Genomic DNA, 20,203 nt, shown 5'->3' with positions numbered 1-20,203 from the left:
TAAATAACATTAGGAAAACTGGATACAAATTTGAAAATAAAATAATTTTGATTCCTATATTATACTCAGTAGATTAAATTACAGAACTTATTAATGGAGGAGAAAAAATTGAATATGTAAAATAAAACTATAGTAGAACATATAGGGTATGTTTTAAAAAGTATTCACCTACTATGTACTCACAAAAACGAAAAATTAGTAATAATAGTAATTTCAAAATAGGAAATGCCTTTCTAAGTATGACACAAAATCTAGATATCATAACAGGAAAACTTATTGATTCATCTATATAAAAATCAAAAGACCAACCAAAACTGGGAAAATGTATACAATCCACATTACTAATGAAGTGTTTCATTTTTTAAACTATATAAATGGCTCAAATATGTCAAAAAAGGGAAAAAGAACAATTAATAAGAGACAATGAATATAAACAAGTAATGCTCAATAAAGCATTTAAATAGCTCTTAAACATATTAAACAATTCTGAACTTCATTTATAGTAAACAAATGTACATTAACAATGACAAGAAACCACTTTTCATCCATTAATTTGAAAATAATTCAAGTCATGGCATAAAAAAGAATATGCTGAAATGCTATACAAATATTAGCCATTATTGATATCTACCAAATAATTGTATAACTTTTGGCTTGCTAGAACCAATAATACAATACACAGTATGAGTACTGTGCAGATAAACAAGAGGCCTAGGTTTTTATTATGATGTATCCTAAAACCCGAAACTACACATTTGTTAAGAGAGAGGGGCAGGCTCATTTTTGGATGACTGAGATGTAGCCTAACCAAAACCGTACCAAATAAAGACAATACAAAAGCTCCTCCTCATTGCCCAAGCCCAATACCCTCATTCTTTTCCATAACTCATGGAATCACAGCAAAACATTTATCCAGATGTTAAGGTAAAAACCTTGCCCAATTTTTACCTTCTACTTTATTCTCTCAATTGAAGGAATAGCCAGAACACCACAGGTAAGAGCTGCCTACTTCTTGTCAAACTGGATATCTGACATTTCAATAATATCTGAATTTCTTATGTGGATCCTTTTTTCCAGAATGTCAAATAAAACATGGTAAGACTGGTAAGTGCTCTGGTCTCAGTTCCCTCTAGTTCAATAACTGGAATAAGAGATTCATTTGGACTGACAAATACAATAAAGATGTCTGTCCAAAAGACTGAATAGAAAGACTGAATAATAGACTTAAAAAAAGAGCTTTATAGATTTGAGAGTTGGAGGGCTAAGTACCCTTATTTCTTCCTGTAAGTTCATTGTGGAAAAAAAAGTAAACTATTCCTGTTAAAAGACATCAACAGTACCCGACACTGGAAAGTATATTTCTCCCAATAAAAGTAGACTCAAAATAGATAGAAGAATTTCCTGTATATGACCTTAACAAGGTAAATATCCACTACAATAGTTACGAGAATTAGAATATCTTCACAGAGATTAACCTCATAACAAAATAAATCACCAGAAAGTACTAAAGTCAGCAAATTCTAAACAGAAAAATCTCAAAATGATTTCCTTTTTTTAAAAAAAATGGACAGTAGATTTTCTTTGATGAACAAAACTGCTTTGCATAGTGAATGCATTTAGTAGTTCCAGTTATGAGACTTAAATACCAATTTTAAAACATCATTTAAACGACAAGTATTTGAAGCATAGGATATCCAAAGGGGAACAAACAGCATATAAACCAGAAATGGCTAAAATATTTTAAGAAGTATCTTCTTTGTAAGAGCTAGAAACTAGAAACAATACCACAGACCACCCTAGTCTGTTTACACTTGCCATAAAAGCACATTTTAGAGGCAGTATGATATAGTAGAAAAATCTCAGGCTAATATGATATAGTAGAATTCTGGGCTTGAATTTTGTCATCTTTGACTCAAAAAGTGGGTTGCCTTCCACTTTGGTGGGTTATTGGGTTGTGGTAGAAACAGAAAAAGCACCAGCACAGTACACATTATGCATGTAGACATGCCCAAGAAGATAGATGCTATTATCACTAGAGTTGGTAAAAGAAATTCGTGCCGGAACCACATAAAAATAAGAGACTGGAAGGCAGTCTAGAATTATGTCTCAAAACTAAAGGTAATCATGCGATAGTGAATAAAAGCAACACCAGTTACCACTGAAGGGAAATAAAGATAATTAATATACAGCCCTGGCCATCAAGGAAGCTGAAATTCTTTTAGTCAAAGAAATATTTACTGAGCAAAGACCATTTCAACTGTAAGTCTAAGCAATTGGAATAATGACACAGTTAGGGTTTCAAGGAGTTCATGGTTGAGTGTTAAAATATGAAAGCATATAATTATAGCACATTTAAGAGCTGATTAGAGGGATGGGCAAGGCCATGTGGAATTATACAGAAAATGTTATGTAACTTTACTCAGAGCCTCAGAGAAGGAGTTTGAAGAATGTAATCTTTAGGATGGATCTCGAACAAAAAGCATGTTACTCTTCAAGTGAAATGCAGTCCCAAAACCATGAAAGAGCAAGGGAATTTAGAATGAGTATGTGTGCAGCCTGGGAGACAGTGGTTAGAAAAGATTCTGTGGAATCATCTTGGGGTCAGACGATGCTAAGGACATTGGACATTATCCAAAAGGTACCAGGGAGCCAAAGGATGGCTCTAAGCAGGAGTGTTACATGATTAAGTGGTAATATTGTTTTTCATGGAAATCACTCTGGGAACAATGGAAACTGAAGAAGTGGGAGTGGAAGAAGGGACTGATGGTTTCAGGGGTCTAGTTAGAGAAAGGCTGCAATTGTGGAGATACAAAAAAGAGGATCAAAATTAAAAGACAAGCAATAGAGAGGGAAATGGGAGGCCAAATTAGGCATTGCTGCAGTAAAATATTAAAATTTTGATAACTATTTAGATGTGTGGGCAGTCAAGGCCAACTCAGATTTCCAGCTTGAAGAACTGGATGGATGGTGATGCCAGTAAGGAGGCTAGAAAATGTAAGAAAACAAATAGGTTTCATAGGCTAGAAAAGATTATTAGTTCATTTGGGGACATGTGGAGTTTGAAGGGTTTATGTGACATAGATGGTTGTATTAACAACTATTAAGGATAGCAAAATATATCTTCCAGGGACTTTATAATCCAATAACTATAGTTGACTATTTAAATTACTGAGAAAGCTTTTCAATTGCTCCAGTTGCTAAGTATGAATTATGTCATAGTTAAATTTGAAGTTTCATATTTTATGTTTGTAGGCTGTGGTAAATCAAAATAGATTTTAAACACAGCATTTAGACGATATCAGCAAATATACATTGCCAGTTACCCTACTATCTTTGCAGCACGTTCCAATTCTATACCTTTTACTGTTGGGATTTCCCCAATCAACTGCTTTAGCGCTGAATTCCAGCAAACCCTCAATTCTTTTTCTTCACCACAGGCATAACTCTAGAATAACTGGGGTAAGCAGCCCTGGAGGAGAAAAGTAGTCAGCTATATGGTGAGAAATAAATCTATCACTTCCCTAAAAGAAAGTTAACTTCCTAGGAGAAAGAAACATTCCTGAGAAAATAAATACATCAACTCCACTGCACTCTATGGAACTTTAAAAAAAAACCATTATTAGAAGAAATAATGAAAATAAACATCCTAAGCCTAAAGTTGACATGTACTATATTGTGCTTTAGACTGTAGAAAACGGGAAGGTTGAGCATTTTGGAAATATTTAACATAGTGGCACCATACTTTTTTTTTTTTTTTTTTTTTTTTTTTACCAAAATACAAATCTATCACTTCCAGTGGCTTATTATGACCAAAAAACTCTGGGTTTAAAGATCTTTTATGGCTGCTTTCCATTGCACTCTTACCTCTACATTGACCTCTTGACACCCTCTAAAATGCTTGTTATTCTCACTAAAGGCTTTTTCTAGCATCAATAACAGTTGCTGTACAAATTGGCAAATTAAATAGAATATTGTTTTTTGCACCTATCATATATGATACAGTCATTCCCACCCAAAGTTATTTATTATATGAAGCCCTCTCAGATCATTCCTGCATGGAAACTATTCTTCCCTCACCCAAGTGTGCATAGCTCTTTATCTGCACCTTCCAAATTACACTTATCTTTTTCTAATCTTTATTATGGTAATTTGTGAATGTTACATTGCCCCATTAGAGAAAAAGATAATCCTGGTTCACCCCAAAGATGCTAGTACAATGGCTTTGCATATAGTTTGTATTCATTAAACATTATTAGAAAAATGATTGAATTAATGAATAAAGTACACATTTCTTTAGAGAGACTTTGGCCCTCTTAGAAGAATGTTGAGTCTAGGATATTTCAGAAACTAGTAATTCAGGATCCTCAATATGTTTCTGTAAAGGCTTTTTGTTCTTTTCCAGTCTCATTGGCCAGAAGTGGTCTTATGCCATGGCCTTTGGACTGAAAGTAATGAAAAATGTTAGAGCCTAGAAAAAATATATCATGGACATAATTCCAATTTTCGGCATATTACATATCCATTTTCTCTACATAATAATGCCAAAATTGTCTGACGTTAGTTTTTAAAACTATGCAATACAACTTTTTTTTATCATTTGTATATCTCACTAATCAAAACAAAATCATTTCTGATAAAGACATAAATCCAGTTCCTGTAATTCGAACACATTTTTCATTGTAGTGAACTTACGAGAATCCCTGTGATAAGTCCTTTAGAAGGCACAGAATTCATCTACAAAGTCAATAGTATGATAATGGGTACATTATCCTTCACCCTATGATTCTAACATTATGGGATCTATGTACCTTGATGAAAACAAAAAGGTAAAAAGAAAAAAACACAGAACTTCCTCTGTAGAGGAAGTATTTCAATTTTAACAAATTTCTTTTCCTTTTTCCTTTTCTTGAGACAGAGTCTTACTCTGTCACCCTGGCTGGAGTACAGTGATGTAATCTCAGCTCACTGCAGCCTCTGTCTCCTGGGGTCAAGGAATTCTCCTGCCTCAGCCTCCCAAGTAGCTGTGATTACATGCGCATGCCACCACACCCGGCTAATTTGTGTATTTTTAGTAGAAACAGGGTTTCATCATGTAGGCCAGGCTGGTCTTGAACTGCTGGCCTCAAGTAATCTGCCCATCTCAGCCTCCCAAAGTACGTGAGCCACCTTGCCTGGCCTCAGTTTTAACAAATTTCTTTGGACCATTTTGAACAGACTATATAGAAGTGCATAAAATATGCAATATTGATGAATTTCTAAACTACCATGATTTTGAATACTTTCATTGGAATCTTGTTGATGGAGTCCACTGGGCTACAAACTTCCTTTAAAACTTAAATTTTTGTCTTAGTAACCTAAAAGAGAAGAAGTAGTCTGGCTAAATTTTGATATGGCTAGAAAATGTAAGCTAATCCACCATTATGTTTGAAAATGGATACTTCCCTCTGAAAGCTTTATATCTTTCTTAAGGTGTTTTTCTCAAATAGTATCCTATGAAAAATATTTGTACCAAAAAACTATTTTTTCATATATGTATCAATGTTCTCTTATTATACTTTCCCTTTGTCCAAATTAATATTTATTTACTTAAAGCAGAAGTCTAAACAGAAAAGGTTTTCTTAAAATACAGTAAATATGTTTTAAAAAACCCAAAAAATTATGTATAAGTGAGCTAGTTGCAGGCCATAACGTTAGGAGTGTCTGTGTGTATGTGTGTGTCTTAGAGTGGTACAAGTCAGTGGTTTTGTTGTATGTAATAATTCAAAGAAATTCTTTGGAGTTATTTTTACTTTTCCCCCCTAAATGGGGGGTATACGTATTTAAGATTTCTAAGGTTCTTAGTTTTTCTAAGTCTCATTACATTCAGTCAAACACAAACCATAGAACATATTTCAAGAGTAAATATATTTGGTGGTAATTTTATGCAAAAATATTTATATTTTTCAATAATGGTTAAAAATTATATTGGAAATTAGAAAAAAAGGCTTCAATTAATAATCCACAATTGTCTTTCAATCCTGACAGAGCTCACTTTTTAAATATTAAAAAGAAGAAATATTATATTATGTAAAATAATAGTGTCACTAAGTTATAAAATGTGTTATTAACTTCTGTTATGTTGCCCTGTGATAATATCTCAGCTGATAAATAACAGGAGTATGTTATAGAGTTTTATGTTGTCATATATTTATTTTTCCTGGGAGGATTTTCAGATGATGTCTTAGGTTGTTTTATTATTTTCCTATAAAATAAATCAATAAAGCTAACAATAATACTACATGTTGGGTAAGTTAGTAAGGCAGTCTGCCAGGGTTGTTGTTTGCTCTCTTATTTGTTTTTCATAAAAATTGTCCAGAATAAAATAAGAAACTAGCATGACTGTAAAACATACCTCACAAATAAGGTAAAAAATTATGCCAAATCAACATATTACATATTGAGTATAATTAACATTGTTCATTTTTCAGCAAAGTTTTTATCTGAGTAGGTGGCAATTTTGTAAATTTCAAATTTGTAAGTAGCTTTATCTTGCAACAGAAAATAAGTGACAGCTATAAAAATCAAAAGAAGGAAAGATGATCATAGGAAAATAGTTTCAGAGATACTAATTATAAAACTGTATCAACAAGAAATAATGACATAAGAAGTTAAAGTAAATAGCTAGCTGGAGAAATGGTATACCCATGATTCTAGATGTACTAAAATTTGTGGCTAAAAGTTTGTTTAAGGTATTTCAAGTTTCAGATTATTCAAGTCATCCTGCAATTTAAAAAGAAAGGAAAAGAAAATCCTCTTTCATTGAGTGGGGTTTCTTGGGAGGAGAGGTGTTCACTAAATGTAAACAAAATCTTTCCAAAGTCAACCTTTCTTCATGTTACTTATCACCTTCAAATTTGCTTCTCTGATTGTCAGATTTCATGCAAACTTGTTCCCTCCAAGAATTCCCCAGATGCTGTGGAGCACAGATTAAGCATGGTCTCCAAAAGAGTTTTAGATTTTTTACTATATACTAAATACAGGTATGTCACGATAGTCTTCCAAAATAAGGATTTAAAGTATCTAACCTATCTTATTAACGTTAATGTGTAGCCAACATGGAAAAAGAGCTATTTACAAGTGCATCCATCTCTTCTTACATGCCCTCCTGCTTATCATGCATATCACTATAGTCAGAATCAGAGGCCAAGGTATTTCCAAGCTGATGATTTAAAGCTCCTCTCATTAGCAATTGATATCTGAATGTAACACTCAAGTAATTCCCAAGACTGTGCTGGGATGATTCACTACACATTATACTTCATTCAACTTTAAATGACAATGAGATAAACAATGACCATTTTCCAATTACCTCATTTTCAATATTTGCATTCAGGATCAATGTTTATAGCCTTTTAGTTTTGAATGTTCAAGAAAAAACAACCACATGAAATGGATCAGCACCTCAGGTAATAAATAGTAGTACCCACAATCATGCATGGTAAAACACAGCAGTGGTGATTTTGTGTGGAGCTTCAGTGGTGTGGTAGTGGCAATGACAGGGACTTGAAGTTTTCCTACAATATTTATTATTATTATCTTAAAAAGACATATCTAATAACATTACACCTCATACATAACATCTGACACATTTAGAATATAAAAGGGGAAAGAATGACTAGGCGTAAAGATAAAAACACTTATAAAGTGACCAAATATCCACACCAACTACCATGATTAGGCTAGATGTTAAAAATAAAAATTGATCAAAATTAAAGTAAGTGATTCATTTCTCTCTCATGTAAACTTTTCCAACTACCCCTGAAGCATGAAAGTCCAAGACTTGCTTCCCACTCAAACATAAGATTGTGTGTTTCGACTACTGGAATGGAAATGAAATTAGCATTGCTTGCCCATATCAGTTCCAAGAAATATACAGTCAGAGTAAAAACAATGATATTTGAACCATTCAGAAGGACTTTAGGATAAAAGAGTTTCTCTGAGTCTTGTATAACAGAAAAATGGAAGATAGTGCACAGAAGCAGGATAAGCTAGAAAGAAGGTGAGGACATTCGTAATGAAACCAACTAAGAGTATTTACTGGAGGTGGTAGTACAGAATCCTAATTACAGAGTTAAAGCCTTCTGTGAAGATCCACAGGATCCGGTAAAGAGCTTGACAGGCCTGGGGAGTGGGGACCTGACCGTGGTCCTGAAAGAGAACAACTTGCAGATGATTCTGAACCGTCTGCAAGCAACCACATAACACCCCATCTATTTTTTCCCTACTGTAGCTTAAATGAACTAAATGTCCAATAACATTCGTAAAGTAAAAACTTTATCTTATGATAAAATCAGTCTTTATTAATGTCCTTCTTCCTGAACAGTCTCTGCTTGAGTATTAGGCTCATTTCAGGATTAAGAGACACGCTATTCTAGCTCAAAAGCAGGAATCAAGATTCTGACAAAGTCGCAATAATTAAAATTCTAAAGAAAGCGTACACTTGGCAATCCTATATTTCTTAAACTCAGGTAGGAAATCAAACCTATCAGAAAGACATCACAGAATGAAGCTCCAAGAAAGAACACTCCAAACTCTGCATATAATCTAGGGAGCCTTGACACTCTAGAAAGGTAAGGTACACCAATATTCCCATTTTCACCTCAGAAAATTACAACGAGTTTTCTAAAGACACACCAAAACGCAGGTCCCACAGTGAATACGGGCGTCGATCTTTCCTCAAGCAGGCTATTTTCAGTCCTTACAAACCCAAAAAGTCAAGAGAGCTAACTACTACACCAAAACAAAGTGTTAATACTACACCAAACCGTGAGGGGATACATTTCTCCGCACAAAAGGCACCTTGGCAAGAACAGAAGAAAATTCACTCTGCTGGTGCAAAGGGGAAGGTAGGAGCAAAAGTAACGTGTATGAGAAAAATCAGTCTCAGATAATGCCATACCAGTAGTCCAAATGTAAGACTTACGTGTTCCGTCAAAACGGGTGGCGATGGTGTCCAGGAAGGTGTTTTGCGGCGCCAGTAATCCCTTCATAACCGGCATTTTTCCAGCGTGGTGTGAAATTCTCCATCAAAGTTTGTCCAGAAGGATGGTTCCAGAGGAAAGTGCCAAGAAGGGAGAAGGGGAACCTGATGACGGCAGGGGAGGGGGACCCGGCGTGACGGTGGGGTCGAGCCGGGGAGGTGGGAGGATGGAGGGAGAGAGGGAGAGGGTTCCAGCCGCCCTGGCAGTGGCAGGAGCAGCCCCGAGAGCGCTTCAGGAGCCCGCCCCACACCTCCAGGCTCAGCCCGGCGCAGGCTCCCTCTCCCGCCCCCTCCACCCCCTCCAGCCGCCGAACCCCCCCCACCGTCCCTCCGCGGGCCACAGTGCCCGCCAGGCGTCGCCGCACAGTGCCTCGCTCCCCACCTCGCCCGCCCAGAAAGAGCCCGCCGTGGCCCGGGGCGCCGCGCCCTGACCGAAGACTCTGGGGTCGTGGAGAGCAGCGCTGAGAGGTGGGAGAGGCTCTGAGCCTCCCGGTCTCCAAGGGGCGCCGGGAAACGAGAGCGAGCGCAACTCCCACCCCCCGGGAACCAGGGAACAAAGACCCCTTTGTTCCGGCTCCGTCCCACTCCCGGGGAGACTGGAGTCCCGTGGGTGTGGTATTGGAGAATGGGAGGAGACAGGTCAGGGCAGGTATCCGGCCTCTGCCTAGAACTTAGGAGGGGGAGGCCCCCCCCCCCGTGGTGTCCAAGGGAGCAGAGGCAGCCAGGAGCCCCACGGGGAGGTGGCCCCCTTCCGGAGCACCTGCCATTGCGAGCCCACGCCACAGGCGCAGGGCAAGCCGAGTTAGTTGTCAGGCCCCTCTCCAGTCACCAAGGTCTGCTAGTCCCGGAAACTGGCCCCGAGCTCCAAAAAAGGGGTACTTCAGCTCTTCTCCCCAAATGCCATTGGCCTCCCCAAACCACCCCAAACTTTTTAAAAAATGGCCTTTTAAACGGGCAATGGATGGTTTCCCATTCTCCGGTAAAATGTGAATAAAGCATTTCTAGAAAAGTTTGCTATTTTTATTAATTTGCAAAATACCAACCAAGTAAAAACTGTAAGGCTGCCTTCCAAAAATAGCTGCAAACACAAATCCCCCTTGCCTGTCCCCTTTTCCGCAGCCCCCACTCCCCAAGACTGACACCTCCGAGAAGAAAGCCTGGCGGACGGCCAGGAACTGAAGGCGTCTCGGAAAGCGAAAGCGCTCTGTCCCAGTCCTCTCCCCTGGCCCCCGCGGGGACTCCCTCTCCGCAGACGTTTTTCGGGGCAAGTCAGCCAAGCCTGCGGCACAGCCCTGCGGGGAGTGCAGAGGGACACCCCGAGCCCAAACTTTGCAGAAAGCTCTGCAAGGGAGGGAGGTGTGGAAGGGAAGTTGAGAGCCTCAGGGTAGAAAAACAAACGTAAGCCCAGGTGCCAGCGCACCCGGAAGGAGAGGTGGGGAGAAGCAAACAGGTGTCAGGGCCGCGGCCAGGGCAGCTCTGATCCCCGGGGGCTCGGGCGTGGCGGGAGGAGGAAGCGCCCACCCCCTCGACTGTGGGTAGGGGGGTTTCTCGTTTCGATTCTCCCGGCTGTTGGGGCTACGGGGGGAACCCCGCGGGTTTTGTCACGTCTGCCGCGGGCTCTGCGAGGGAGGGGGTGGAGAGAGAGGCGGCATCCCCCTCTCCCCGCCCCCAGGCCCCCTTCCTCGTGATGCATTTCCTGCGGCCGAGGATTCCCTTTGTGTTGAAATTCGAGAAGATCCGGCAGAGGCTCCAGGCTAGCTGGGCGGGGGCGCGCCGGGGAGAGGACGGGATTCCGGAGTGGGCGGCGCGGGGCGGCAGTGCCCGAAGAGAAGCCACCGATGTGGGCTTCCTCGCCCAGCTGGACCGTGCTTCTGCCGCAGGTCCGTCCGCGTCCTCCCCTCAATCCTTGTGTCCCAAACCAGCTTCGCGTTTCGGAAACCGAGCTCGCGCGGTGGAGTCCCCCACGCGGCGAGCGGATCGCAACTGCGGGTGGCTGTGTGGCTCCGTCTTGGGCGGAGCTGGGGAGAGAAAGATGAGGGAGTCCCTGGTGTTTGGGTGGTACATCGTGTCCCAGAAAATTCAGGCTGTTGCCGCCTATGTAAAACGGAGATAAACGCCACCCGGGAAGTGTCTCGAAGTTCAGGATGAAATTTATTAGTTGTAAGCCATGACTGGGCTTCATACAATTTGCACTGTAGGGCTGTGTGTGTAAAAACTGTTTCCTGATCTGGGTTGCCTAATGTATGAAATTACTGCAAGAAGCAAGCCACAGAGGGGCAACCCAAAAGAAAGCCCCATTTTCATGGCAAAAGGAGCCTGGTATTTATCATTCTCTGTCTCCTCTCCAATACCTATTATACGTAAGGAACTGCTAGGCGTGGCAAGACCCCTGTCCTAAATTCAAATTCAAGCCCTGTATCCTATTGAACTGCAGCAGATGGACCTCACCACCTCTTGTATTCTTTGCCCACCAAGAAGTCTTTCTTAATGAAGACAGCCATCACCACTCTGGTCTTGGGGTCCAGGCCCTCTTTAAGATATAGCCCAAAAACCTAATGTTCACCTTAAAGGTTTGTAGCACTGATGAGGCCAAGTTGTGCCATTAGAACATGACCTCCATGCAAGTTTAAGTATATTAAATCCCTTTAAACATATTTTGCCACCTGGAAATCAAAGGCCATGAAAGAAGCACCGTGGGAGTAAGGATTTTTCTCCATCATCTGCCCAAAATCATCAAATCTCATGTGCTTTCCTTAGAGGAAATTTTCCCATTGTCCCCACTTATTGGCACAAAGACTCATTTTATTGCAGATTCCTTCCCCACTACAGGGATGTGATCTTTCACTATGGCCTAAACAAGACAAAGATACAAGAATACAGGATAACCACATAATACAGTAAACTTAATGCCCTCATTAAAAATATTCATGTTCACAGAGAAGATCATTTTCTCTGACTCTAAAATGTAAAGGAAGGAACAAAAATCCCTATATCCAGACCAAGGTACTCTATTATGTACAATACTACAGAAGGCCTCTTTAGGTAAAACCAACCTAGGCAAAGTTCACTGATAAACCACCCCAAACCCTATTAACTTAAAATGACAACATTATATTTTGCTCTCAGGTCTCCAATATGTGCAGGGATCAATGGGATGGGTTATTTCTGAGTACACTTATCCTGGAACTGGAAAATACACTTCCAAGATGATTCACTCAAAGTGATGGAAATTTGGTGCTGGCTGTCAGCTGGGAGCTCAACCAGTACTAGGGCATTGGGGCTTCAGTTATTGGTGTGGATCTCTCCGGGAACTACTTGGGCTTCCTCACAGCACGGTGGTTTCAAGAGTGTCTGAAAGGAAGTAGGAGCTGCCTGTTTCTTGAGGCTTGGCCTAGAAACTGCCAGATTGAAAGCAAGCACAGAACCCAGATTAATCAGAAAGGGGGAAATGTCCAACCTTTAGATGGAAGAAATGTCAAATAAAATGGAGCCATGTTTTAAAATCTTCCTATCAATTTGCTAGTATTTTGAGTTTCAAAGGAAGTTGCCTCATAATAGTATTTCTTAATGTGATTAAAAATCCATTTTTACCTATTCTTTATGTCTTCATAAGCATTTGAGATGTATGAGTACAAGATCTAGGTTCAACTCTATAATTCCTTATAGGGAAAATGTAATACACAAGAGAGAAAATATACATTAAATTCATTTAAGAGTTATAAGCCACAGATAAAGCAATTTTTATTCTTATCATTATTATCTTTAAGATTGTCTCTCTTTCATTAGTATTTGATGTTGTCTTTTCAGTCTGAGAACTGGAAAGGGCTTCAGGGCTCTCTGTATTTGTTTGATGGTTTTACGTCTGCTCCATGTCTATTTTATCTAATACCATGACACAAAATAGCTGCAAATGCCTTATTGATGCATACGTATTTGACTGTCGGCCCTGAAAATATTCTTAAACTTTTTCTGGCAACAAGAATTCTAGCCTTCATAAGAAGGAAATATTTTAATTTACAGGCTAATATAAAAGAGCATCTACTCAGATGTGTTGAGTTCTCGTTTTGTCTCTAGCACTTATTCCCTTTGTCATTTAACTTTGTGGGTTTCCATTTTCTTAAGTGTAAAACTGGAATAATAATATTTTCTCGACTTACTTCACTGAGTAGAATATATTTGTGAGAGCCTTTGAATCTCATAATATGTGGCATACAATTAAACAGATGGTAATAATCATTCTCTTTTTTGTGTTCTAACTTATCTAATACATGTTGTTTATCCACAATAAATATTGTTGACCAATTATTACAGTGTATGGTCCTATTAGCTCATAACACATGTATGTATTAATATTTTGTTCCAACCTATGGCTTGTGAGCTTTTCCTTCTAAATATAATGGTTTTAGAAGCCCAGAAGGAAAATCAAGCTAGTTCATTTCTTTGACTAATGCTTTCAAATTGCTCTGCTCTAATATCCAACCAAGCTGGATTCCAGTGGTATGCTCACTGCCTCCTGTTCCCCAGTGTTCACTGCCTTCTGTTCCCCAATGATCACTGCCTATTTCTCAGTATAGGTAGAAACTGAAATACTCTAGCACAATCCTCAAAGCTATGGTTTCAGTCAGAGCTTTAGTAAAAAACATAGCATCTCAATGGCTTATTACAACAATGCTATTTCTTGCTCAGTCTACATGTCCCACCTGAGTTGGCAAGAATCTGCTCATTACTGGGGCCCAGACTGATGGAAGTTCTGTTCAAAATGTATTTTCTTTGAAGGGAAAAAGATAATCTGGCAAAGCATATACTGTTTTTTCAAGCTTCCACTCACAACTTAACGACCAAAATAAGTCATATGGCCACCCTAATTTTAAAGACGTGGTAAAATACAATCCAACCCTTGCCTTCAAAGAAAAGGAACTCCAGAATAATCAAGAACTGACATTTGGTAGCAAGGAGGTGCACTGTTCTGATCTCATTTCAAGAGAACCTGCTGGGAGAAGTGTTGCTGATGACAGGCTTCAGTTGCCACATCTTCAAATCTGCCACACTGTCCATGCCAGCTAATGACTAAAGGTGATGCCAGTAGTAAAACTCAGCCCTTTCTATCCTGTGTGGGGCTCTTCTAGTAGGTAATATCTGTGCCAGGATTCCTCATTAGCTTAACAAAGGCTTTTTCAGTAGTGTACCATTCTTCCTACCCACTGTTCTTTCCCTCTCCTTCCCAGATGTCAAGCCTACATCACAGTCTGAAGACTCTTCCTGCTCCCTCCCCAACCTTTATCCTTCACATGCTTTGTCTTCAGTGTCTATTCCTGTCTTGATGTCTGCTTGACGGAGGATCCAGATTGACCCTGGCATATCAGGGAGGTTTTCTGAGAAGAAAGAACCATGAGGCCATTTACTAAATTCTACAGCTAACAATGAATCTTGAAGAGAAAACAAACAAAAAACACCTCACATATATCTTTGTGGCTTTCACTCCAGCACATCCTTTTCCTTTTCCCCCTAGCTTTCATCCATGATTCACCACTAGCCCAAAATGCAATCTGGGAAGTAATCGAGATTATCTTCTTACACTAAAATAAATAATCGATCACTAGTTTCTATTACCTCTAGCTTCGTAAAATCTGTAGAGTCTGTCCTTTTTCCATTTTCTGCTATCACTCTTTTAGTTGATACACTCATTATTTCTTACTATAACTATTTCTCTTAGCTGGTCTTCCTGCCACAAATCATTCTTCTTAATTCATCCTTTTTACTGCAGCCAGCATGGTGTTTTTCTATAATATAAATTAATCATGCACTCCTTCCTTAAAATCTTTATATCTTTGAGGACAGAGCAAAATTATATCACCTATCAGCTAAAGCCATTCAAGAACTGGCCCCTAGGTAGCCCTCCAGCCTTATCTATTATGCACATAGCAGGCTAACTCCTGCATCATTTAATGTTTGACAATTGCTTAATTATGTACAATTCTCAGAATATGTTATCTTCTTTCAGGCCTCCATCTCTTTGACATGCTGTTAGCCTTATTTCAAATGACCATCTCATACTTGCTAACTTTCCTCACCAGTTGAACTCATGACCCAAAGAGTACCTTTAACATCACTTCCACTGAAACCTTTCTTTGAATTTTCTAATCAACTTAAGTACTCATTTTGAATGTTTCCCTCATATGCCTCTGTCCTAACTCCTACTTTATAGGTATAGGTATGTGCCTGAATAGCTACGTAATGTAAGTACCCCATATTGACTAGAATTCTGCTTATCTGCTAGTAACAGAATACTTGACTAAAAGTGGATAAGAGTGGCTTAAACAAACAGGGTTATTCTTCTCTAAAATAACTGGTCCTGGGGTGGTTAGTTGCAGATATAAATTCAAAATCTCAACAATATCAGCTATTATTTCTGATTATCTTGATATTTTCCTCATGGTGCAAGATGGCTGCTGAAGCTCCATCCGGTACTTCTTTGGCCTACTTTCAGAAGTGGGGAGCAGGTAGTGCTGGATGAAACCAGCTCTTTTTATTAGAAAAGCTAAAACTTCCTTGGGAAAAACTCCATTTCCACTCAGAACATTTCTGCTATGTCTCATTGGCTAACATTGTGTAATAGAGTCATCTTTAGCTGCTAAAAGAATGAGTAAGTGATTATTTAACTTAATTACCCAGGATTTATTAAAAAAAGCAAACAAGGTCTAACAGTTTAAGAATGAGTGTGCGGTCAACCAACCTATAGCTCCTGCCACATATTTCTAAGGCAGTTATAAACAAGGTGTGATGTAAACATATGTCCATAATATGGTCAACAGGCAGGTTTTATATAACACTTCAATTCTGAAAAATTAATGGCAACTACTTGGCTTTGTGTATTGAAAATAATTCTAGATGACTCCCAGGCTCATCAAGAGAGAGTTAAAGAACAATTAGTAATGTCTACCATGGGCATGGTAGAAAGTCTTAGGGATTTAGATCACTGCAGTAGACCAGGAGCTGTTAGTTGTATAGCAGATTTCTAAGAGCCATATTTGTTCTCATCTCTCCATTGCAGAGCAAAGTGAAGAAGTACTTACTTACCCTATGATTTAGTGCTCGTTTTGATCACTTGTTAGTCAGAGTATGTTAGATCATATTGTGGTAGCAAATTAATGTCCCACCTCAAGTTTAAGTTAAGCACCAAAATGTAATTATCACTTATAGAGCAATAGAGGGGGGCTCTGCTCTACACAGTTACTCAGGCACTCAGGCTGATGGACACTCATCCATGTAACAGTTGCATATCCAGAAATGGAGGCCTCCATCATGATCATTGAACAGAAAAGTCACCTGCTATTCTGTGATTCAACCCAGAAATGTATATGTCACCTCTTCCTAAAGCTTACTGACTGGAATTACTCATGTTCTTTTACTCACCTATGAGAAAGAGCACCTGGAAAGTACTCTGCCAAATTCCCTCTACAAAAATAAATGATAATACCACCAACTCAGACTTTTTGTGATGGTTAAATGAATGAATAATATAGAGCACACAGAATAATGACTGAATTACAGTAGTAGCTTAATAAATGCAAGGTATTACTATTTTAGGTAACCCCCCATATATACTCCCACCTTCAGAATTCAGGTCACTGCAACAGACCTTGGGCAGTACTTGAGTAGCAGATTCTAAGAGGTACATGGTTTCAATTAATAGTATTCTCAACTCTTGTTAAATTTTCACAGTGGTCAAGTTACATAATGAGGAATACATTCCATATCTTACTGCCATTCTGTGAATCTGAAACCCTTTGGAAGAGTAGAAGGTGAAAAGTGGAGATAACACAGGCTTATTTATTAGATCTCACCATCTTTCTCTGGCTTTGAAAATTTCCTGACACAGGAAACAACATGTCCCTCAGTGCCTATCCGATTTTCAATACTCTGCTCAGGCTTCTTACACAAACACTGGAATTCCAGTCTCATCAGACCTTAATGGTAAATACCTTCCAGTTTTTCTTTCTCTTCTACCAGTATATTTATAAGTATATTCATCCTACTTTCTTTTCTTCCAGAAGATTAGGTGTTCTCTCCAAAAGTATTACACAGCCACCTGAAATTTTCATTGTCTGTTTCCAGAATCATGTTTCATTTGTCCTGTCCTTCTCTCCTATATCCTACTTCTGTCTCTTTTTCTCTTCCTCCCAGTTTGTTCTCTCAACCTATAAATATTCCAGCTACTCTGATCCTGAGACATAGGATCTATCTGATCTTTCACATTTCTTTTACATGTAATTTTTCTGAAAATCAATCTAAAATTACTGCGACCTGGTTGCTTCTTCGATCATTCTAAAAAGATGTCTCTTATCAAAGTCAATAATCACCTAATTTTCTAAAATAATGGATATTTTTAATCCATATATTCCTAATTTTTGTTGTATTTGACTCTGTCAATTAATTCCTTCTTAAAACTTTCCAAATTGATAAGATAGAAAACTTTCTTATTTTGGACAGAAAGAGCCTTTTCTGTTGAATGGTTGGGTTTCTTTTAAAAAAGGGAAAAAACTAAAAAACCTCTTCCCTTAGCCACTCTTCATATTCTAGTCTCCCTCAAGATTCCATAAACTGGGCCACTAAACTCTACATTTCAGTTACTGTCATATTTTAAGTATCTTCTCTCTGCGAACATTTTCCTAAGCTTTATCCGAAGCCCAGGCCTCTAAGCTTCTGACAATACCTAACTTTGGCCTCGATATTATTCCTTAACTAATCATTTCACATAAACTTCTGTGTATACCATCAAGTAATCTATGTGAGATCCCAAATAGTCCTTATTATTATTTCTAAGAGCCATTTTTGGCTCCAGTCTATTGCCCAGACTGGAGTGCAGTGATGCAACCACAGTTCCCTGTAATCTCTAACTCCTGAGCTCAAGTGATCCTCCCACCTCAGCCTGCTGCATGCTAGGACTATAGGCATGCACCACCACACCCAGCTATTAAAACTATATATATATTTTGTAGAGACAGATCCTTGCTATATTGCCTATGCTGGTCTCAAACTCCTGTCCTCAAGTGATCCTCCTGCTTTGGCCTCGCAAATCACTGAGAGTACAGGTGTGAACCACTTTGCTTGACCTCTAAGCCTTTCTTCAGGATGCAGCTAGAATAATCTTAATAAAAGGTAAATCTGAGCATGTCACCTTTCATTTTGCCTCTGGGATTATGAGCCCATCTCGTCTACCATGGCTTATTTCTCACCATCCTTAAAATTTATACTCAAAGAAAACACAATTCCTAGAAGTTCCCAAAATACACAGTGCTCCTCTAGAGACTATGACTTTGATTTTGATAGCTTCACTTCACAGAAAGTGCTTCCCAGACCTTCTTTGCATGACTAACACACACATACCCACTTTCCACTTCAGCCTAATTTGAATGCCACTCAAAATAGAAGGAGTTGCTTTCATAATAGATGTTGTATATCTTCTGACCTAGTTTTATCTGCACAGTTTTAGGCAAGGCTTTTCTTAGTTTCATGGGGATTATAATAACACACATTTCACAGGGCAGCTGTGAGAGATAAATGAAACAATATAGAGAAAATGATTAGTACAGTATCTACTGTTTGCTCACCATTGTATCCCCAGTGGCTATCATAATCCCTGGTACATTGTAGGCACATAAATATTTGCAGAAAAATAGTTATTATCTCAATCATTTCACTACCACATTGTTTTATATTTATTAGTTTATCTCTCTGTCTCACCACAGCACCCTGAGCTTCATATAGTTTGTTATCTTACCCTATCCAACCTTCATTTAAGGTTATCTAGCACATAGGAGGTATTATACAATGTTTAATGAATTAGAAATGGATGTATAGATGAATAGAATTAATCTATAGCATGTCTTCCTCTGAAGCAAGTGTAAACATTGACTTTATGTCTCTTTTATTATGATTTTCTTCTCTATACAATCTCTTTTTCCCTTGATTTATTGATACACTGGATGTAGGAGTATATGTACATGTGAAGGTGTGTAAATTTTATTTATTGATTTATAAATCATGCAAATGTGAACTTAAAATAATATGATATTTTTTAAATATTATAAAAAATAATATTTTCCCTCATACTGCTGGATTGATCATATGGATTACATATGATCCAAACTTCCTCATTCAAATTATTGAACATACAGGCACTTTCTATTAATGTGTTATCTTTTACATCACAACATTTTAAGGCTATAGAATCTTTCTTAAGTCTATAACTGTTCACTATGAGTTCAAGCTCTCACGTTCATGTCCTGTACTGGGGCTTGCATCTCATCGTGACATTATATATATATATATATATATATATATATATATATATATTTTTTTTTTTTTTAACAGGATCTTGCTCTTTTGCCTAGGCTGGGGTGCAGTGGCAGTCATAGCTCACTGCACCCTCAACCTCCCAGGCTCAAGCGATCCTCCCACCTTAGACTTCCAATTAGCTGAGACTACAGGTGTATGCTGCCACGTCCAGCTAATTCCTCGATTTTTTTTGTAGAGACAGAATCTTATTATGTTGCCCAGGCTGATCTTGAACTCTTGGGATCAAACAATCCTCCCACCTTGGCCTCCCAAAATGCTGGCATTACAAGTGTGAGCCACTGCATCTGGCCCAAAATACACATATTTTTCAACAGGGCCACATTTGTTAAATGCCTGTTAAGCTAAATGAACTATGGATATTAATAGATGGTGGATATTTGTGAAAAGTGAGGTGATATAAGTTCCGCTTAAGAGAATAAATTTATCTGTGAAGTAACCTCTATTTCATAAGCCATCTCAAGGCAGCTTACAATCAAAACATATAGAAATGTGTTTCAAGTAAAGTAATATGAATTGATAAGAATATAAGAAAATTTTGCTTATTTATACTCTGACATGCTTTCCAAATTTTCTATGAGCATATATTATCTTAAAAATGAAATTCAAAATACATTAAAAAAAAAAAACATCGGAAATTATAAAGGCAGGAGCAATTTATTGTACAAAGAATGTGGTTTACTCATTTGAACATTAAATTAAGTTCTCACCTAAATAGATAGTAAAAAATGGCCTAGTGGGCCGAGCGTAGTGGCTCACAGCTGTAATCTCAGAACTTTAGGAGGCTGAGGTAGGTGGATCGCCTGAGTTTAGGAGTTCAATACCAGC

General features: G+C 38.5%; 1 protein-coding gene across 1 annotated transcript in view; it reads right to left on the bottom strand.

Moving 5' to 3' along the window:
• The window catches only part of KCNH8 (potassium voltage-gated channel subfamily H member 8), a 345,406-nt gene extending 335,809 nt beyond the window's left edge, over nucleotides 1-9,597 (bottom strand). The window contains exons 1-2 of the mRNA XM_017522526.2: nucleotides 9,452-9,597; nucleotides 8,963-9,124 (exon numbers count right to left, since the gene is read on the bottom strand). Of these exons, the coding sequence (XP_017378015.1) occupies nucleotides 8,963-9,038 (76 nt within the window). The 5' untranslated portion in view covers nucleotides 9,039-9,124; nucleotides 9,452-9,597. The remainder of the gene's footprint in view (nucleotides 1-8,962; nucleotides 9,125-9,451) is intronic.
• Between the last annotated feature and the right edge of the window lie 10,606 nt (nucleotides 9,598-20,203).

The sequence above is a fragment of the Cebus imitator genome, unplaced genomic scaffold, assembly GCF_001604975.1.
Source record: "Cebus imitator isolate Cc_AM_T3 unplaced genomic scaffold, Cebus_imitator-1.0 Scaffold24, whole genome shotgun sequence".
NCBI classification, from domain to species: domain Eukaryota; kingdom Metazoa; phylum Chordata; class Mammalia; order Primates; family Cebidae; genus Cebus; species Cebus imitator.
Note: the sequence above shows the minus strand (reverse complement) of the source record. Positions and strands in the feature narration are given on the sequence as shown.